Source organism: Acipenser ruthenus, chromosome 1 (assembly GCF_902713425.1).
Source record: "Acipenser ruthenus chromosome 1, fAciRut3.2 maternal haplotype, whole genome shotgun sequence".
Lineage (NCBI taxonomy): Eukaryota > Metazoa > Chordata > Actinopteri > Acipenseriformes > Acipenseridae > Acipenser > Acipenser ruthenus.
This window is the reverse complement of record NC_081189.1, coordinates 112,629,349-112,650,058: the sequence shown is the minus strand read 5'-3', so window position 1 is coordinate 112,650,058 and position 20,710 is coordinate 112,629,349. Positions and strand designations below refer to the sequence as shown.

Below are 20,710 nucleotides of genomic sequence, written 5' to 3'. Positions count from 1 at the left end.
CCCTTCCCCCCGCCTCCTGTATAAATGCTGTTAAGCTTATATATGTGGTAGTCTCTGATCGCCTTAACATATCTATCAGTTGACTGTCTAACTAAGCAGGCAAGAGGCCAGATATTGTATAGATGTACTGTTGGCATTTCCATTGTATTTACAGCCGTTCAAATCATGTTCTACTCAATACAGCCATTGAGGTATCCAAAGGGGTTAAAGAAATGTTTCCTAGTTTACTGATGCATTACACTAATTTCCTTTGGACTGTTGCAGAGGCAAAGGCCCGTTGAAGAACTCATCTGATGTAATTAATGCAGCCAAGAAGATTGCCGAAGCTGGCTCCAGGATGGACAAACTCGCTCGTGCTGTTGCTGATCAGGTATTGCCATGGTTACAGCTTGACATCACAGCCCTGGCACGATGCAATTTTTTTGCATTATGCAGAATTAACTGACACTTGCCTGTCTAAACTTACTATTCCGTTATCCAGATGGCACACACCATATGGTTAAGATCAAAGGGGCTGTGTTTAATATAATTTAGTTTGAACAAGGTGTGCATTTATAATTTGTAAAGTACTTTCCAAACCTTCTGACAGCAGGATTTAAAAGCCTAATCGATCAACACAGCCCCTTGGAAATAAACCACAGGGGAAACAACATGAATTTTGCTATCAGTGCAATCTGTTTTCTGAGCTGAATCTAAGCTCCAGTTATGACAAGGGATGCTGTTATAAGCTTCATGATTATATTAGGAAAACTGAGTTACATAAATTACTTATGAAAGAAACTTTCGCTCCTAGAGTATGGAGTAAAACTGAAATCAGCTTGTTTCTTAGCCAAAACATTTGTCATCTTAAGGTTACAAAATAAGAAATGAACAACTTAAGAATCGGATAAGGAACCTTGAAGTATATTACTTTGTTGTTTGGTTTTAGCTTTGTAAAATTAACTGGTGTTTTGTCTCCTTTCCAAAGCAGTTAAATAAAGATGGGAGAAAAAGCTTTGCAAGTCCCTTATGGTTTTGTACTGTGTTTAGGTTTCAGTATTTGAAATTATGAATACAGCTGTTATATTTTTTATTTGTAACTACAAACAAAGAAAGGAGGGGCAGATGCATCAATAAGTTCAATATTTACCTGCAGCCATGATCAGAATACACATTTCTAGAATATTATAAAAAACTGTAATTAGCTTTTCTTGAAATGTTTTGTTCAGGAATATTGTGCTTTTCTCTTTAATACATTATTACTTGCATGCTTCCTACAGGGTCAGTTGAAATAACCTTCAAATATCTGAATTGGGTTTAGTATTTGGTGGATGAATTTTGACCAGTTTTGCTGTTTGGAGCTGAGGCCATGCAACAGAAGAGTTAAAGCCTGCACACAGCAGAACTGAGTTCTGTAATATTTAGACTCCAACCAGCTGCACAGCTTGTAATCCGTCTCCATTTCAGGCAGTTTGTATTTTAAGGACAATCTACATATCTCTGTTTGATCATTATTGAGAACAGTTCCCTAAGGTAGCATTTACCGGTAAATGCTCAGTAGGGTCCACTGCTAGTGTCGATAGTTCATGATGGCAATACCACTGCTTGCATTGGAACCACATTCTCCATAATTAGTTTTACTCTCCTTGCTTAATCACCTTTTATTCCAGACAGCTACACACATAATGGCAGTACCACCAATCGAAATTAAACTTTTCAACCTGTTTGCGAGGGATTTGGATTAAGGACTACTTAATTTAAAATTATAGTGCCACATGATGTGTCTTTACATGGAGACTGACAGATTAAAGATTCTGTGTTTGTTTATTTTGTAAGCAAAGATAATGTGCTATAACCAAGACCTTAGGAGAATGATGTGCTCCAGTCCTGAAGGGGTGTGCAGAAAATACAGATTTGACATTTCCTTTGAGAAAAACTAGCATGGTCTTTCTATAAAAAAAGGCTTTTCATATAGTACTTCTCTTTAATTTGGATAATAGGTAGTGTTATGAGTACAATTCACAATATAATATTTTTTATACAAAATGTTTTTTTGACCATAAACACTGCATGAATTTACAGTCTTGTTTTTCTCTGTATATTTGTCAAAGTATTTTTTTTTAATTCATAACAATTAGTGATTTCAATATACAGTCATTTATATCAATTTTTTCAATATAGCTTTTATTTATATATTTATTTATTTGTATCAGTTCAGTGGTAGAATTTAGCATGAACATGGGGCTCCCGAGTGGCGCATCCAGTAAAGGCGCTCCGTGTGGAGTGCAGGATATGCCCTATAGTCTGGATGTTGCGAGTTCGAGCCCAGGCTATTCCTTTGCTTCCAAGGGGCGGCGCTCAATTGGCCGAGCGCCGCCCGGGAGGAAGGAAGGGTTAGGTCGGCCAGGGTGTCCTCGGCTCACCGCGCACCAGCGACCCCTGTAGTCTGGCCGGACGCCTGCGGGCTTGCCTGTAAGCTGCCCGAGAGCTGCGTTGTCCTCCGATGCTGTAGATCTTTGGTGGCTGCATTGTGAGTCCGCAGTGTGAATAAAAAGTGGTCGGCTGACGGCACAGGCTTCGGAGGACAGCATGTGTTCGTCTTCGCCCTCCCGAGTCAGCACAGGGGTGGTAGCGGTGAGCTGAGCCTAAAAATAATTGGCCATAACGACTAAATTAAACAAAAGAATTGAACATGAACAATTTCTAAACATGAGGGTGATTTAACTGTTTGAGAGTGTAGTAAGAAAACATCAATCACTTTGAGATAGATAGATGGATAGATAGGATACAATATTTTCAATATCTAAATAATAATAAAAAATAATTTAAAAGTCAAACTCACCTACAGAAAACTTTTTACAAAGTGCATCAGGTGTCCATTTTAATTTAATGCATTACTATACTATTATTGCCACACCCACTGCTCTGTAGAGGCAGAGGAAAAGAAACCTCCTTAAGTAATAGCTGACATTATGTTTTTACAACAGTGAACCTTCAAAAGCCATCCTGACATGAGTTCTACATAGATAAGAACATAAAAAAGTTTACAAACGAGAGGAGGCCATTCGGCCCATATTGCTCGTTTGGTTGTTAGTAGCTTATTGATCCCAGAATCTCATCAAGCAGCTTTTTGAAGGATCCCAGGGTGTCGGCTTCAACAACATTATGATGCGAAGTGTGTCAAAGCAAGTTCCCTTTGGTTGCAGCTTGGCAAAATCAAATGAGTTTAATGAGTTTAAGAATTGTGTAGAACAACAACAAAAACAGTCTACATTACACCCAGTTGTCAGGTGGATGGATCTCTCCTAAACTAAAATGTTCCCTTTGCAATAAAATGAAAAACAAGAACTGAGTAGAGTGATGTGTGAAATCAGATCCAAGTCAATCTGATTTGGATCACGTCTGTTTAATTCATGCCTGAGGGGACTCAGAATTAAATCCTCTGTCCCCTGCTTTATGAATTCAATAAATACACAGTTGCTTTAGCTCATAAGAGATGAGAGTTGACAGTCTGCATCCAGCCACTGTTGTGTCCTAAGGGGTTATAATAAATGGCCCTGTATAATCAAGGTTCCTGACAACACTTAAAACTTGCACTTTGGAAATGAACCTGCGAAGATGGCCTGTATCCTAAGGCTAACCACAAAGCCCTCTGCAGCAATATGTCACTTGTTGCTTTTAAGCACAACCCAAATTTGATCAATAATTAAGTGAGTGAATAAATAATTCATCTTTTTTTATAGTGATCACATTTTAGTTGCCAATATAATAGGCTCTATTAGTCATGCTAACGCAGGTCCCACTGTACCGTTTTCACCCTGCCCTATGTAAAATAACTTCAATGTGGAATTTGATTTCTCTGCTTATCAATGTTTCATAAATTAATGATAATTAAGATGACAGTCTGGGGATGCAAAACAAACTTAAAAGAATCAATTTTCTTATTGTTTTGAAGCATGTTATCACTGCCCCCGACTGATTAGCATATGCTGAATTAAAAAAAAAAGACAAATAAGATTGGTGAGCAATAATGACATTGCTGAGGTAAGAACATACCCTTTTAGGCCTTGGTTAATGTCGGTCCTTGTAAAATAACATACAAAGTCACATGGTCAGAAGGTGACATACAGTAGCACTATTTCACGCCTTCCACAGTTGTTTTACATTTTATTTTAATTGTGTTTTGCTTCTAGGGTTTGAGTCCCTTTTACAGAGCTGGATACGCTCCTGAAGGATTCCGACAGTTAAAACAGTGAATTTCTCCTCAAGCATACTTTGGGGATACTTCAACATGTGTTGCTAGAAACTGCAACACTACAAACAGAATACATTATACGCTTTACTTCTCTAACTCTAAATTTGGACTAATTAGCACAATTGACTTGTTTTCTTCTGTTTGAATTGGGATCTTTCAGTACTGCACATCCAGGACCCTGCATTTGAAACAAATAGCTATATCTTAAACACGTTGATTCATAATATAATTAAACCTGTGGAAAAAGAAGCCTGCACCAGCTTGCAGTGTAGAAAACTACTTGCACTATCAAAGCATGTAAAGAAAAGATTGGCAGGAGCATCCAAGACCTCACCACCTTTGAATTTAAATGTATGCAAGCTTCTCGAGGCTTTGTGTGAGAGGAATCTATTGTCTGTGTTTTGTACAGCAAGGCAGCTATCCTGAAACAATTAGGAAACAATTCTGTATATATTGCATTTTTTTTTAGTGCCCTGATTCTGCCTGCAAACAGGACCTGCTGGCCTACCTTCAGCGCATTGCCCTCTACTGCCATCAACTGAACATCTGCAGCAAAGTCAAGGCTGAGGTCCAGAACCTGGGAGGAGAGCTCATTGTGTCTGGGGTAAGTTACTGATTTTGCATCTCTATAAAGCACTCCCGCATCCTCCAGATACAGCGGTTTTCAAACATGTTGTGCTAAAGCCCTCTATCTGTTTTAATACTTTGTATGACCATTAACAGAGAATGGGACTGGTCCACTACATCCATATTGTCATATAACTCATGCAATATATTTTTCTGTTTTTATGATAAAATACTGTATTTTTTTTTTTTTTTTTTTTTGGCAGAATAACAAATAAAGCCCCTGAAGGGTTATTAGTGGCTATCCTCATGAGTGAAATAAAAACAGCACATCAATATTCCTTTAGTATTTAAATTAAGAAATGTAATATATGAGGAAGAAAAAAGTGTAGTTTAAATCTTAGGGCCTCATTCACTAAACAGCGGTAACATGTTTTGCATGCAGTAAGCTCCTTTACTGCATTCTTTGTACAGCTGCTGTATTCACTAACCAGTGGCAGGCAACCTAGAGCATGGAAAAAGTACTGCGTTCGAGTCATTTAAATATAATGAGTAATGTTAATGTGTGGAAATGTATGCAAATTACATCACAAAATACCACAAGGGAGGTATTTGATATGCAAACCATATTCACTTAAGGGCGCTAACTTTACTAGGTGCCTCAGCGTGTGTTAAAAGTACTGCTTATTGAAACCAGGCGGTGTCACAGAACCAGCAGAAGAGTTGCACAGTAGAAGAAGAGTCTGGTTGAGAGTATTTCGGACCAGGCAGATGTTACGAGGGCTGTGTGAGGAGGAGGTAATAACTAGATACAGATTGAGCACAGATCATGCTAGCCTTATATGTAGGGCCTCGGAAAATTAACGATATCACGAATTTCACAGAAATCGTGTATATGACTGCCTACCATGAAAAATATGCATTTTACTTTACAGTATTTTACATTATTTTTCACCTCCCCTGTTCATGTCATACTTTTATCAAGTAGAAGCAGCGCTACAGTAGCTGTACGCGGTCCAGCGTCAATGCTGTGCATTTGGTTACTATGGCAACGGGGTCAAGCTAATACCAGCTTCATGATTGGTGAATTCCTCATACTGTACAATGACTTAACATGCGAGTCGGGAAGTTTAAAATGGTTGTTTAGATTGTGTTGATTTATTAGCTTGCAGTGTATGATTAACATTAAAAATACAGACAGGTGACAAATAAAAAAAAGCTAAATTCATTTCAACAGAAGATCACGTTCAGAGCTTCGAAAAGGGACATTGCATGCAGATGGTGGGATTTTGTTTTGCTTAACTTGTAATCTTGAACCTACTGCTTACTTAGTAGATATACTACATCTTGAGTCTGTTTACCACACAGTAGATCAGGCTTTAAGATGCTTGTGAAGAATGGCATTGATTTCAACTGTGTGTCTGCCTTTGTAATAGACAATGTAACAAAGGGAGAAACACTAGCTGTTTACGTCTATGCTTAGTCGTATAAGATGTTTTATTTTATTAATATTATTTTTTTTAGGTTGCTAGGCTCCAGTGGCATATAATTTCTACATACTACTAGAAATATACAGTGTGTATAAAGAAACACAAAATCTTCGGTTTTGTAATTTCAGGTTTGCAGTTAACGTTTCTCCCGTGTTTAATATTTTGGGATTAAAGGCAGCAAGATAGGCTATGGGAATTACACGGTCATTGTAATTAATGTGTCAACATACGTTTTAAAGGTTTACAAAACTCAAAAAGGTCGCAGAATATGCCATTCAAAGTTGTTTTTAAAAAATCTATTTTGTCTTGTTACTTTTTTTGCAGCTAACACAGACCATTTTAAACAACTGTTGTTTCTAGCAAAAGTTTGTTAATTGATTAAAGATTGTTTCATTAGCGACGCGAGTTCCAATGTTACAATGCACATTTTAAAGAGTTGTAGCTTTCAGCCTTGGTTGAAAGTATTGAAAGTTCAATGGAGCCAACTTCCACTGTCTTTTGTCCTCTGGAGGTGGGTTCGAGGGTACCTTCAGTCTTGGAGACACATGCAGTTATGGGGGAGACGTCATGAACAGTGGCAGCTGTATCTGGCAGTCTTCTGGACATCAAGTCAGCGTTGCCATGGCTCTCTCCTTTTATGGTGCTGTATCCTCATCTCAAACAAGTCCAGCTCCAAGGTCCATCTACCACATCTGCCACAGGAGAGGCTCATGGGTTGCTGCTTGGCTCAATCACATTGATCCACATTCAGGTAGTTTCGCAGATGGTTCAAGGACACCCTCATACAGGTTTGGAGTTAGGCCATAAGGATCTGTAGGCTGAACCTGGACAGTGCACACAAGCTCAGTTACTGCAGGTATTACAATTGATGTATTCACAGTGATGTTGCAGCAAGCAGGTATAAGCTGGATATTCTACTGGAGGGGTACAGTCTGATTCTCAATTCGTAGTTGACCTGCCTGAGCATTGATGGCACAAAAGAACATAAGAAAGTTTACAAATGAGAGGAGGCCATTCAGCCCATCTTGCTCATTTGGTTGTTAGTAGCTTATTGATCCCAGAATCTCATCAAGAAGCTTCTTGAAGGATCCCAGGGTGTCAGCTTCAACAACATTACTAGGGAGTTGGTGCCCTCACAATTCTCTGTGTAAAAAAGTGCCTCCTATTTTCTGTTCTGAATGCACCTTTATCTAATCTCCATTTGTGACCCCTGGTCCTTGTTTCTTTTTTCAGGTCGAAAAAGTCCCCTGGGACGACTTTGTCAATACCTTTTAGAATTTTGAATGCTTGAATCAGATCACCGCGTAGTCTTCTTTGTTCAAGACTGAATAGATTCAATTCTTTTAGCCTGTCTGCATACGACATGCCTTTTAAACCCGGGATAATTCTGGTCGCTCTTCTTTGCACTCTTTCTAGAGCAGCAATATCCTTTTTGTAACAAGATGACCAGAACTGACACAATATTCTAGATGAGGTCTTACTAATGCATTGTAAAGTTTTAACATTACTTCCCTTGATTTAACACTTTTCACAATATATCCAAGCATCTTGTTGGCCTTTTTTATAGCTTCCCCACATTGTCTAGATGAAGACATTTCCGAGTCAACATAAACCCCTAGGTCTTTTTCATAGATTCCTTCTTCAATTTCAGTATCTCCCATATGATATCTATAATGCACATTCTTATTGCCTGCGTGCAGTACCTTACACTTTTCTCTACATGTTAACCACTCCCTAATCCATGTGCATGCATTTCCTTGAATCCCTACTGTGTTCAGTTTGAGAATTAATCTTTTACGTGGGACTTTGTCAAAAGCTTTCTAAATCTAAATAAACCATGTCATATGCTAAACCAGCCTGGCAATATCTGCTGTATAAACTTCTGGTGATTCCCCCTGTTTCCTCTGCTTATTAGAGAAGCACACATGGAACATCTGCAAGTACTGATCTTGATTAAAAACAGTCTGTAACCTCTTCTTTGATTCCTGATAATTAGTTTTAACACTTGTAGGCAAACTGTTCCAATAACCAAATGCAGGTTCACTTACACGAGATGGCAAGAGTCTTGCTAGCCCATCAGAATTCACACCTAAAGCTGCACAGCTCACTTCCAGCCTCCTTATCCACTGTGAGAACCATTCACAGCCGTCCTCTTTAAAAGGCAGCAGCAACTCAGCTTTGATATGCAAATCCGCATGCATAGGGTGGGAGAGCGATTCAACTTGAGCTCCCGGTCTGAGATCTAGCGCGGCAGCCATTACACCCCTTCCAATTGCAACACAGATTTGTAATAAAACGATTCTGGCAGCTGTCACTCTATTGTGGTTTGTCTAGGTTTCACTTCCATTGCTACCTTCCTGTTGCAAAATTTACTCAAAACAACTCGCTTTTTAGGTGTAAAGTGAGCAGACATGTTTTTTATTTTTCTTATTGGGTTTGCAGATCTTGAAACTAAATTCTCCTACGCCACCACCAATTCTGTAGCATTACCTAAGCAGTGTGGGCTAAAGTATATCTGTCCAATAACACACTGCACAACTGAAGTATCCCTTTTATGGATTTTATTCCTTGGCCGTCTTTCTGGGTCTTTTGAATAGTTCAAATCAAACAGTTCAGACTCACCAGCGGTTACAGTGTACTGGGACAAAGGCTGGGGTTCCGTAGCAGCACAGGCACCCTTGCGTAGAAGATGATCCGAGTGTCCGAACCGGAGGTCAGTATTTATTATTAAACTTGAGACTTAATGTATTTTAGCTGCCTGCATAGATACGGTGTCTAGTGAAGTACACATTCGATTCTCTGAACTGCCCCCTATGCGCCAGCATGTCCAGTATATATAACCTTGGTGCCGATGCTATGGGAGCCCTTACACACCATAAAGTACGACAATGTAATTAAATGCACAGCTTAAAGTATTGGTGGAGTTCCTACAATAGTATTGTTAACTTTAAAAACGGGTTGTATAAGTAAAAAAAAAACTTTTTTTTTCTTTTTCCACTCCAACAAAACAAATTATTGTATTTTGTTTCTCTGTATTAGTCATCAGTCATTCCAGTACAATAAAAAAAACCAAAAAAAAAACAGTATAACGTTGCATAGCCGACCCCTGTAGATTGGGGTATCTGTAGAAAAGCATTTACACATCCATAAATAGGTTAGTGAACAAAAACAACATGCAAACTGCTTTAAACATGGGGACATTTTTTGCTTTAAAAGTAAGCAAACGTAAATAAGATTAATTAGGCTACAATACACAGTGTTGTTATGCAGTTTGCTATAAGCCATCGCCACGCAAAGCTTTAAAAAAATAATAAAAATAAATGGTAAATGTACAGTAACCTGCAACTGATGGCTTCTTTCTTAACTCTAGAAGTCCCTGCCTCCCTGGTTCTGCTTTCTTAATATCACTGTCACTGTACTTTGTGCTCTTTCTTGAGATTGCCAACAGCTGATAAGCAGCTCGGTTTGAATATTGCTTCCTCTATTTTAAACAAACGAAATTCATTTAAAAGCTACAACAACACGCTGCCAATATCTGCAAGCATGTGCTCCATCATATAAACACATTGCACAAAAAAAAAGCTTTCTCAACTGGTGTACTGAAACGTCACTGCTACATGCAGCTGACACACACGCACACAGCCCGCCTCTCTTAAAGGGGAACGCACCAAAAGGCTGATTGCTAGAACACTTTCTTTCTGTTTCCATCGCGGAAGCTGCATTTGCTGCCAATGCCATTACTCTCGTAGCCTACTTTTAATATTTATTTATTTAGTGAGGCGGTTAATTGATCAGGACGGTTATGTGACGGTCGGATATGCGACGTTCCACTGTACCTACAACAACAGGGAATTAACTGACTTACTTGCAACTTTAGAGCTAGTTTTTAATTTCTGAGCCTTTTAGCTGAGGATTTTCCAGTTGTAAAAGTCATTTTTGACATTCTGAAAGGCTGTTACTGTATTAGTGAGGTAACTTTGCTTACAGTGGGGCGGAAAAAAAACACAGTACTCAACACAGTTGAGTCTCGTCTTAAGTTACCAGCAACGTCATTTTTTTTTTTTTTTTTAACCAAGACTCCCTGTCCTATACACTAGTGTGCGCGACAATTAAAGTTTCACATTTTCCCTTCAAATATGTAATCTCAAACGTAATGCTCTACTGCCAAATGAAATGACCTGTTCTTATTAGCAATTTCAATTTTTGGTTATGGCTTCCTTTCAGATTTTTTCAGTATAATCTAGCATGGCTAATGGAGTCTTAACACTGTGTAACACATTTTTTTCTTCTTTTTTGGTTCCTGGGTAGTAAGTGTTATTTCCTAATTGCTTATGCCTCAAAAGTATAGAAAATGGCTATTATTCCCCACAAACTTTGCTTTTTTACTTGGAATTCAAAGCAATTGGACAGAACAAGGTAAAGATTGTCCACTGAAAAACTTTACAAGGGTACGTATTAAACTGAACTGTACATATATATTTTAATGTTTTTATTTGAGGTTCACACATGTTGCTTGTTACTCATACACAATGTTAATGATCATAATTTTCAATTTGACGAAACAGCTGTGTTAAAAATAAACCACAGATGCTGAGTTTAAGGTGAGGTGAAGGAGTGAAACTGATTATACATGTTGTATTCATTCTTTGTTAGAGCTGTCAAATGCAGTTCATATTTTAAGACATTTACTACTTCAAATAAAGGATAAGGCTGTTTAAAAAAAAAAGACAGGATAAAAAAACACCTACATTTGCATTCTGCTCCAACTACGACTTCCCCAGAGCCATACATGCCCCACCCCCTTTTATACTCCCGCACCCTGCCAGCGTATACCAACCCCGGACATGCAATAGCTAACCCTGGCCCCAGGACATTAGACATACCCGGGGCTGGACGCATGTCCAGGATTGGTGGACCTGGACGGAAGACACCTGCGCACATAACAAATAAACATAACAGACAATGGGGGAGATTAAAAAAAAAAAAACTGTGTTATTGTATCAAACTAGCAGTATAGTAACGAAAGCTTTAGTAGCAAGTGATTTTCAAACTAAATTTGTAAGTAAAATCAATCCATTAATGCTTTGAAATTTAGGTTGTTAATGAATGCATTTCTCGTTTAAAAGCTTAATTGTTGCAGGTCAAGTACATTTTTAGTAAACCAAAGGTCGGCTTGAGCTTCTCCCTCAGGGGACCACCACCTGCCACCTTGCTTCGCAAGTAGCGGGCTCCTTCCACTGGCGCTGCAGGACCATCACACTGTTACCACAGGGCTCTCGTGGCTGCGGAATGGGGCACCACTTCCTCGCAGTGGTGGTCATTGCTGGTCCTCCAGCCACCGGAGGAGTGTAGCTCACTCCTAGTCACGCTGTAGCACCACTCTGCTGTGTTTAGCGCCCTCCTGAAATAGGCGATCACCTGCTCTCCCTCAGGCCCAGGCTGGGACAGGACACTGCCAATCCTCTTATTGCTGGCATCAGTGTGCAGGAGGAACGGTAGGCAGGGGTCTGGTGGGGAGAGTACTGGGGACTAGGTCAGGGCCCACCGGAGGGCATCAAAGGCAGCATCAAAGTCAGCCTGATACTCCTCTGTCAAGGCGAGGGGTTCCCCCTTCTGCAGGAGCTGGTGTAGCAGAGTGGCAATGCTGACGAACCCCTGTATGAAGTGCCGGTAATAAGAGGCCCAGAAACCCTCGCAGCTGGCTCTGGTCAGTGGGCGTGTGCCACTCCCAGACTGCAGTCACCTTAGCGAGTTCTGTGCTGATCCCCTCTCCTCGGTGGCCCAGAAAGGTGACCTCTCACTGCATGAGCTAGCACTTCTAGGGTTACAGCTTCAGCCCAGCTACAGCCACGCATTCCAGCACTCTCATGAGGGCGCCCAGGACAGACTGGAAGGAGGCTCCATGCACCAGGAGGTCATCCAGTTTGAACAGACACTTGTGGGGCAGGACATCGAACAGGACTTTCTCCATCAACCGCTTAAAGATAGCAGGAGCATTGCAGAGCCTGAATGGCATGACCGGAACTGCCAGAGCCCCCAGCCGGTGGAAAATGCGGTTTTCGGTCATATGTTGAGTGCCAGGTCTACCTGCCAGTAACCTCTCTTGAGATCCAGTGAGGAGATCCACGTGGATCCGCTACCAAGTCCAGCGAATCATTTATGCAGGGGAGGGGATATGAGTCTTTTTTCGTTACCTCATTTAGTCACCTGTAGTCGACACAGAACCTCCACTCACCATTTTTCTTGGGCACCATCACCACTGGCGATGCACAGGGGTTGTCCGAGGGCTCAATCAGACCCGCTTCACTCATTCCCTCCGTACCTTCTCTGCAGCCTCCAGGCATGCCAGTGGCAGGGGGCAGGGATGCAACTTGATAGGTGTGGCCTCCCCTGTATCGATGCGGTGCTGCACCAGGTGTGTCCGTCCAGTTCCCTCCTCAGTGGCAACAAAGCTGGTCCCGCTATTCTGGGCCAAGGCCCTCACAGCTATGGTGCTAGACAGCGGTCACTGCTGCATCAGTTGTAGCCCCTCACTGGCCTGGCTGGACGCAGCTGACTGTAGGACCCACGGGCTGGGCCAGAGGGGGTTCACTGGTAGGGGGGATACACTTTTCATTCTGCGATTCCGACCCCAGTGCTGGAGGGCACTGGTCCCAGGAGAGGGCGGAGCTGCACCAGGATGGTTGTGCAGGCAGCGGCCTCAGTGCTGGAGGGCATTGATCCCAGAGGAGGGCTAAGTTCCCCCGGGACGGCCGTGCAGGCAGCGGCCTCTATGCTGGGGGGTGCTGGTCCCAGGAGAGGGCTGAGTTCATCCGGGACGGCTGTGCGGCTGTTGGGTCTCGCTGGGGGTCGCATACCGCTTGGCAATTGAAGGGGCCCCAGTCCCGACCAGGCTGCCCCGGGTGGGCCATGGTCAGAACCAGGCCTCCTTGGAAATGCAAAGTCACGGTTATGAGATCCAATTGGCTGCCAGTGTATTTGAGAAAGTCAGATTACCACGGTTCCTCTCCCCTTCATGGGTGCAAGGTCCCCAGTGACAGTGCAGAGCTAGACGGATGTGGGATGCAGTCGAACCCATGCCAGAACCACATCAGGACGCACCGGTGTCATGGTTGACCCCATGTCAACCAAGGCTGTGCATGGAACCTCCTCTATTCGGACCGGGACATGGCAGAAATCTCCCACTGAGGTCCTCCCAACAACAACAGTGGCCCCCGGCTGTGCTGTTGGGCTCCCCCAGCTGGCGGCGGCAGTGACAAGCTGCACATCACCCGTCACTGCAGCGGTCATAACAGGCAGCCTTCTCGCTGTCAGTCCAGCCATGCAGCTGTGCTAGTGTTGTGAGCTGCATGGCAAAGGCATAGGCCTCCCAGCTGCCTGTCAAATCCTGGTATCTTCACCTCCCCATGGCTCTTCTACCCTCCTGCAATCGGTGCAGGGCCCATCTCGGGACTTAACTATAGGCCCCTTCATAAAACAGCTTGACAACAAGGCCAACAACACCCCATAGTCTGCTGAGAAATAAATAAATAATAGTCCCAACATTGTTCTGGAGTAATTAAATGGAGGCAAGGCAAGGCCTCTCCAGTTAAGCTGCCAAAAATATGTACTGCTTTCTCTAATTCAGTCCATCCTTCAAACAGTGCTATCAGTTCAAACTGCCTTAAAAAATCTTGCCAATCAGCCTTACCATTATACTGGAGTGGGGTGATTTAGGCATTGTTGTTGTTGTTGTTAATGTTGTTGTTTTCACTGCTGACGGCGCCTTTTTCTGACGTCACTTCTGCTGTTCCGGTTCCGTTGTCATACTGTCCCACAGTCCCGCGATCTTTGCCCTGCCCTCTGTTCGCCGCTATCAATGTGGATGACGCACTGCCCCTCAGTGTGTGGGGCAGTGTACCAGCCTTTGCTCGCTGACGTCACGGCCTCTGGTCTGCTTTGTCCTGTGGGCCATCTCAGCGACTAGCTCCTTCAGCCTCTCCCACAACTCGTCCCCTCTCAGCGGTGGTGAAACTGCCATCTCTGTCCTCTCCTGCTTCACTTTCTGAGGCATACGTGCCATGGTCCTGCTTCTAAAACCAATGTAGCGTCTCATGAAAATAAAAGCAGGCTCACACATAGGCAGTTTTCTGGCCTCAAATCCACCGTTTATTAACACAGACCAGAACTGAGAACCATTGTCAGCCATGGTTCATGGCAAAATAATAAAATAATTATGTAAATCTACCATTCCCCTGTTACTCTATTCACTCTCTCTAATCTTTTTTTTGGCTCCGTTCTCGTCTCTGCTCCAACTACTACTCTGCTGTGCCCTACATGCACCCCCTCCCTTTATACTCCTGCCCCCTGCCTACCCCGGGCATGAAATAGCTAACCCCAGCCCCTGCTAATGTCCCAGGCTGAACGCATGACCAGGATTTGTGGACTCAAACAAGCAGACACCCCCTCCTAGTGACGTGGAACCACGGAATAAGATAAATTACAGAAAAACATAACAAACAAACGGAACAGACAATAAGTCCTGCTGCAGTGTAAATCCCCAAGTCGTTACAGTATGCCATTGGCATGCCTGGAGGCTGCAGAGAAGGTACGGAGGGAATGAGTGAAGCGAGTCTGATTGAGCCTTCGGACAGCCCCTGTGCATCGCCAGTGGTGATGGTGCCCAAGAGAAACTGAAATTATCCATTAGATATTCCACATTCCAGCTGTATTCTGGCACTGTTAGAGATTGATTTGGGGGGCATTTAGGAAAGCCAGGCTACCTGAAAGCTCAGCAGGCCTAGTAGCTGGGCCTTGAACTCTAGTTAGGTCACACATTTCATTCTAATGGAATAAAATAACAATTAAAATGAACCAAATAGTTGACCTCCACCTGACTGAGCATAATCTGTTCATTTAATGACTGAGAGTACAGATTTACACAGTTGACAGCTAACTGTTGCATGCATTTTTAATAGCCTTCCCTGGTCACCTGTGTTCCCTGTTATTAACAATGTGTTTTATTAATAACTATAGCGGTGTAGATCTGTATTTACTGGTACTCTGTATTTGCTATTTTGTTAACTGGAGAATCCCTGAACATTTTAGTTTTATTTATTTATGTGTACTCTAAAATGAGTGCCTTCCCCTGAAGTTCTGTGTCATATTTTTTGCTAGGTTGTTTTTGTTGTGTACCCCAGTATATCAATTTTGTCTTGTCAGGTCTCGTTTTAACAGTTTACAACCATATATTACTTGATTATGATTTTACTCATAGATGAAACTGTACTGTTACTGTTAGACTCTTAACCCCTTTTATTGCCCATGATTCTTCTGTTTGTCTACTGCTTTACTTTTACATAAGAACATTTACAAATGAAACCGGGGCATTCGGTCCATTAGTGCTTGCCCAGTTGCTAGTAGCTGGTTGAAATGTTTTAAGTGGGGTCTTAAATGATCCCAATGATTCAGTCTCAACAACATGGCTAGGTAACCCATTCCATACTGTCTCCAATATCTGTCTAAAGAAGTGTCTCCTATCCTCTGTCCTAAGTGCGTCTCCACTAAATTTGCACCTGTTTCCACTTATCCTGGTTGCTGTTTTGCACTTAAAATATTGGCTAGAGTTAACTTTATTAAGTTCATTCTTCTTTGTTCTAGGCTAAATAATTCAGTTTTGACAGTTATCTCAGCATAATTTAAATTGTGGTCCAAGTCGCTCTATCCCTGTTTCTGTGTGCTATCCTCCTGTCTGACTTGCATCTTTTTCATATAGACTGCAGCAGATGACCTGAATGGGATCAGACAGTGAAATCTCTCATGACTGTCAGAGTTAGAGGAGCAAATGAGAAAACAACATTCTTTTAAAAATATATCAATAACATCTTGTTGCTTTTGAGTAATTTATAGATTCCCCCCCCCCCCCCCCCCCCCAAAGCATACATACAAATGAGGACATCAGAAGCAGGCCCTATGTTTTCAAAATGCAATTACTCACCATAGTGAAAGTGAAAGTACACAAACACATAGGAATTGCAGAACTTCAAGAGTAAGTAGCAGGTTTCAGATAAATATAGTGTTCCACGTCCTCACGTGTTGCTACAACTGTTTAAATAACGTACTTGTAATTTTCTTTTCATTGTAACATCTTGACAACTCTTTACACATAACTTTTAAAGTCTGTTTCAAAGCTCGTTTCAAAATGGCCGCTCTAGTGCACTGAGAGTGTAAGGATTATTGCCCACGTTGTCAAACAGGTAACACAGCAATAACGATCCATGATGTGGTATAAAAGAAGAGCCAGAGCCCTTGTTGTGTTTTTTTGTTGTTGTTATCGTTCTTCTAGCAGTGTTTTTTCAACCTGTGGTACGCGTACCAGCACTGGTACATGACAGGCTTTCAACTGGTACACACCGGCAGGTGTTCGTTATGATGATATGATTCCTCAACCACAATGCTCCCTCAATCACACCATGTATCAATCTGTTTGTGCCAGTGAATCATAGAGAAATGAGAAATTATGATGCAGGGCTCCAGACTAAAATGGTTGCAAATCTGACAACAAAAAAAAGTTTTGACAACTGTTTTTAGGGCATTCAATTACATGTATTTAAAAGCAAACACCAAACCATTTCCCAAAGCCATCCATTATGTCTAGGTGATAATTAGGGGTGCGCAGAGAAAGCATTACTTGTATTTGTAATCCTACGTGGAAACCAATAGTTGTACTTAGGTGACATCAATGGAAGTGGATTTTTTTTCAGTTTAACTAAAACAAGGAAAGAAAGACTACATTTAAGGACACAATGTTTTTTTTTGTTTGTTTGTTTGTTTTTTTACATCACAAGCAATTTGAAATACATCATACCTCTGTTGAGATGAAAGGCCCTGGTCTCTTACAGGACGATACAATTCTTCTTTTCAACAAAATATATAATAAAACAGCAGGTTGTTTTGTGTGCAAAGAAAAGCCGGAAAAAGTGTTTGAGACACACAATATATATGTTGACTATGTACATCAGACACCTTTTTTGTAGCTTTGATAAAACAGAAGCACTGTCCTCTTACAGGATTGATGATATACTATTGATTTACTTTTCAACAAAATGCATTGAAAGCATGCAGTCACAGTAATATTTTTTATTTTTTGTTTTATCCCTTACCAAGAAGACCAAAACAATACAAGAGTCCATACAGATCCCAAAAAACAAAAATGCAAATATATACAGTTGACTGCATAATTGCATGGGCTTAGGACCCATGCATATAACTGGAGTATGCACATAACAGGAGAGAGGGAATACAATGGGATACAATGGCAATAGGTCTATAGGTACGTGTAAATGTATATATGACTCGTTTTGAAATACGTTATACACTCAATGCAAACAACACTACTCTCTGGCAACGCACGATATGACAAGTAAAATAATGTATATAACAGCCAGCATAAACCAAGTTATTTGTGAGTTATTTTTATATATTTTATTACAAGTAACACAAAATACTGTACAACTTCAGAAAAATGAAACAACTTGTAATACATTATGCACTCAATACAAACAACACTATTCTCTGGCAACGCAAGGTATGACAAGTAAAATAATGTACAGTATTAACAGCCGGCATAAACTAAGTTAAACATACAACTTATACAGGTGTGTACAGTACCTTACTACAGTAAATTTTGAGTACAACAGAGCAAATAAATAAATAAATTGGACGTATACACAGTATTCAGCCAATTTGAATTGATAAACAACTGTAACAAAAAAAAAAAAAAAAAAGTCATAAGACTGACATCCATTTGCATCCATTTGCCTCCATGAAGGCTCGCAGTGTGCTGAGGCTCAAATTTGCAGTGGGAATATGTGATGAATTTATTAGGCTAAGATCAGAATCTATGGAACTTTACAATGTATGTAATTTATTGTTTTGGATGTTGACATTTGGGATACGTCAATTAGTGTGCCGTGATGGATACTGTAGTCGTGGTATTTCTCTGCTGTTTTCAGCAGTAAGCCTTTTGAAAATCATAAAGTGTTTCCTAGAAAGATTTTGCTGTTCTGGGTGAATACTGCCCTGGGTTGTATTGCTTGTGTCCTCATCCATTTGACTGATAATAGGTTCTCCTCCTCTTATGTTCCATTTAATAATTGCAAAATATAGCTTTTGGCAAAATCCTTTCAGAATGTTTTGCATCAACAGAGCAAGCATCCTTGTCCACTATAAGCAGTATTGATGGCTGTACTGTTTGCACCAGACTTTGTTTAAGGTCTGTATCTTGTCTTAGACATTTATTTCCTTGCTGTGCTTGCTAAAGAGGTTATACAGCAGTGCAATGTCAATCTTCCACCACCAAACTCTCATTGAATCAAAACTGTACAGAAACCTTTGTGCAGAGGATTAATAGAAATACCAAGAGGTCAGAACTGGTCTTAGGTTACACATCTCCATCTTCTTAGACCTTACTCACGCTTTGGAAGCTGTTCACAGGTTTTTATATCTAATGCAAAATGCTTGGTATTATTTAGTTAATGTTTTGTTTCCTTTTGGGATTCAATTACCATTTATTTTTTTCAGATCCTTAATCCACAACTTTCTTCAGAGAATTGAACCCAAGGTTGTTTGTTTTTTTGCAAACTGGAATCAGAGGTCATTAAATTAGCCTATTCACTTCTCTGGGGAAACGTGTGTTATAGGTTTTAAATATAAGTTAAACAAAACAGAGAGAAAAGTAAAATCCAGTACCCCAGGGAATGTTAATTGTGAGAGTGCTCAATATTCAAAACATGTCATGGAGAGTGTGTATAGAATTTGAAATTACTAATTCATATCTCTGTTGGCATGCAGTACTGTATCAGTTCTGAGTGAATTATTAATAGATCATTGTACAGTTGTTTCCCTGGTGTTTAATTCCTTGTAAACTACATTATATTTCCATAGCTGGACAGTGCAACATCCCTAATCCAGGCAGCCAAGAACCTGATGAATGCTGTTGTCCTGACCGTTAAGGCTTCCTATGTGGCATCAACAAAATACCAAAAGGTATACGGTACAGCTGCTGTGAACTCACCAGTTGTCTCCTGGAGGATGAAAGCCCCCGAAAAGAAACCTTTAGTTAAGCGAGAGAAGCCAGAGGAATGTCAAACCAGAGTCAGAAGGGGATCCCAGAAAAAGCACATCTCCCCAGTACAGGCGCTGAGCGAGTTTAAGGCCATGGATTCTTATTAACTGTTTAAAGATGCAACAGGCAAAGGCTTGAAACCTATTCCTTTCGAAGACATACCTGCCAGCTCAGATCCACCACTTTATGATATACGCATGTTTTTTGTGTATTTAATTTAACCCTGGATTATTTGGGAAGCTTTGGCCAATAATTCCCCAAGTATAATGTATTATGTTAACTGTGATAGTTTGCTGAGGCAGGTTCATATATATATATATATATATATATATATATATATATATATATATATATATATATATATATATATATATATATATACATATATATATATATATATATATATATACATATATATCTATATATATACATATATATATATATGTACTTGAAAAAAGTGGTGACAAATAATTGCAATATAGTACATTTAAAAGCAATGTAAGATTTGCTAGCTTTATTAAGTTGGCAGGTATGTCAATATAAAACTGGGCCCACAACATTAAGGTAATAGGACTTAATTTATTGTGAATATTATTATTATTATTATTATTATTTAGTAGTAGTCGTAGTAGTTGTAGTAGTAGTATGGCTGATCATGTGAACAACAATTTAACAAAAAGTCAGCCCTAGAACTTTAAAAACACCATACAGTCAACGATGAAGAGATTTCGAAAGGCTGATAACTATTAACCTTATCAGTATTTTTGGTCTAATATTTAACTGTATTGCTGTGATGATTCACTGAAAATGTTAACATAAGCATATTTTGTTTGAGTTTTTAATGTTTTTATTATTAAAATAACACTAGGTATTGCAGCCTGCTGGATTATTGTCTAGAACTAAATGACGTGTTTAGAGTGAGAAGTAAGATTAGATGTGTTGATGGCTTGGAACAACAGTGTGTAACATGCCTTTGTATCTGTAATTCTCAAATAAACCCTTTAACTTGACTGTGAGCTTTCATTTTACTTTGTATTTTATTTCTGTCTCTGTCAAACTATATAAATCAACAGAGATTTAAAGTACAGTTTGTTTGCTTGCAATTTCACAAATTTGCTTTAGAAAAAAAAAATCTCTTTATTTGTTCAAATTATTTTGGGAAAAAGAACTGTGGTTCTCAGCTGGAGTGTAAGGACCACATTGGGGAATGTATTTATTTACATCCATATGATTAAAAGCCCTACTGTGCTGCTAGCCATAATTAATTCTTACTGGTTTATTGAGAAGTTACCCGTCACATTCAATCCTTAATCCTTG

At 40.3% G+C, this 20,710-nt stretch overlaps 1 protein-coding gene across 4 annotated transcripts in view; it reads left to right on the top strand.

Moving 5' to 3' along the window:
- The window catches only part of LOC117421126 (catenin alpha-2-like), a 502,927-nt gene extending 482,524 nt beyond the window's left edge, over nt 1-20,403 (top strand). For 3 of the 4 annotated variants that reach the window (XM_059034144.1, XM_034035092.3, XM_034035091.3), the window contains exons 16-18: nt 262-370; nt 4,704-4,838; nt 19,213-20,403. In XM_059034144.1, coding sequence (XP_058890127.1) covers nt 262-370; nt 4,704-4,838; nt 19,213-19,500 — 532 coding nt within the window. In that variant the 3' untranslated portion in view covers nt 19,501-20,403. The remainder of the gene's footprint in view (nt 1-261; nt 371-4,703; nt 4,839-19,212) is intronic. The other variant, XM_034035093.3, reaches the window with a different exon arrangement.
- The last annotated feature ends 307 nt before the right edge of the window (nt 20,404-20,710 follow it).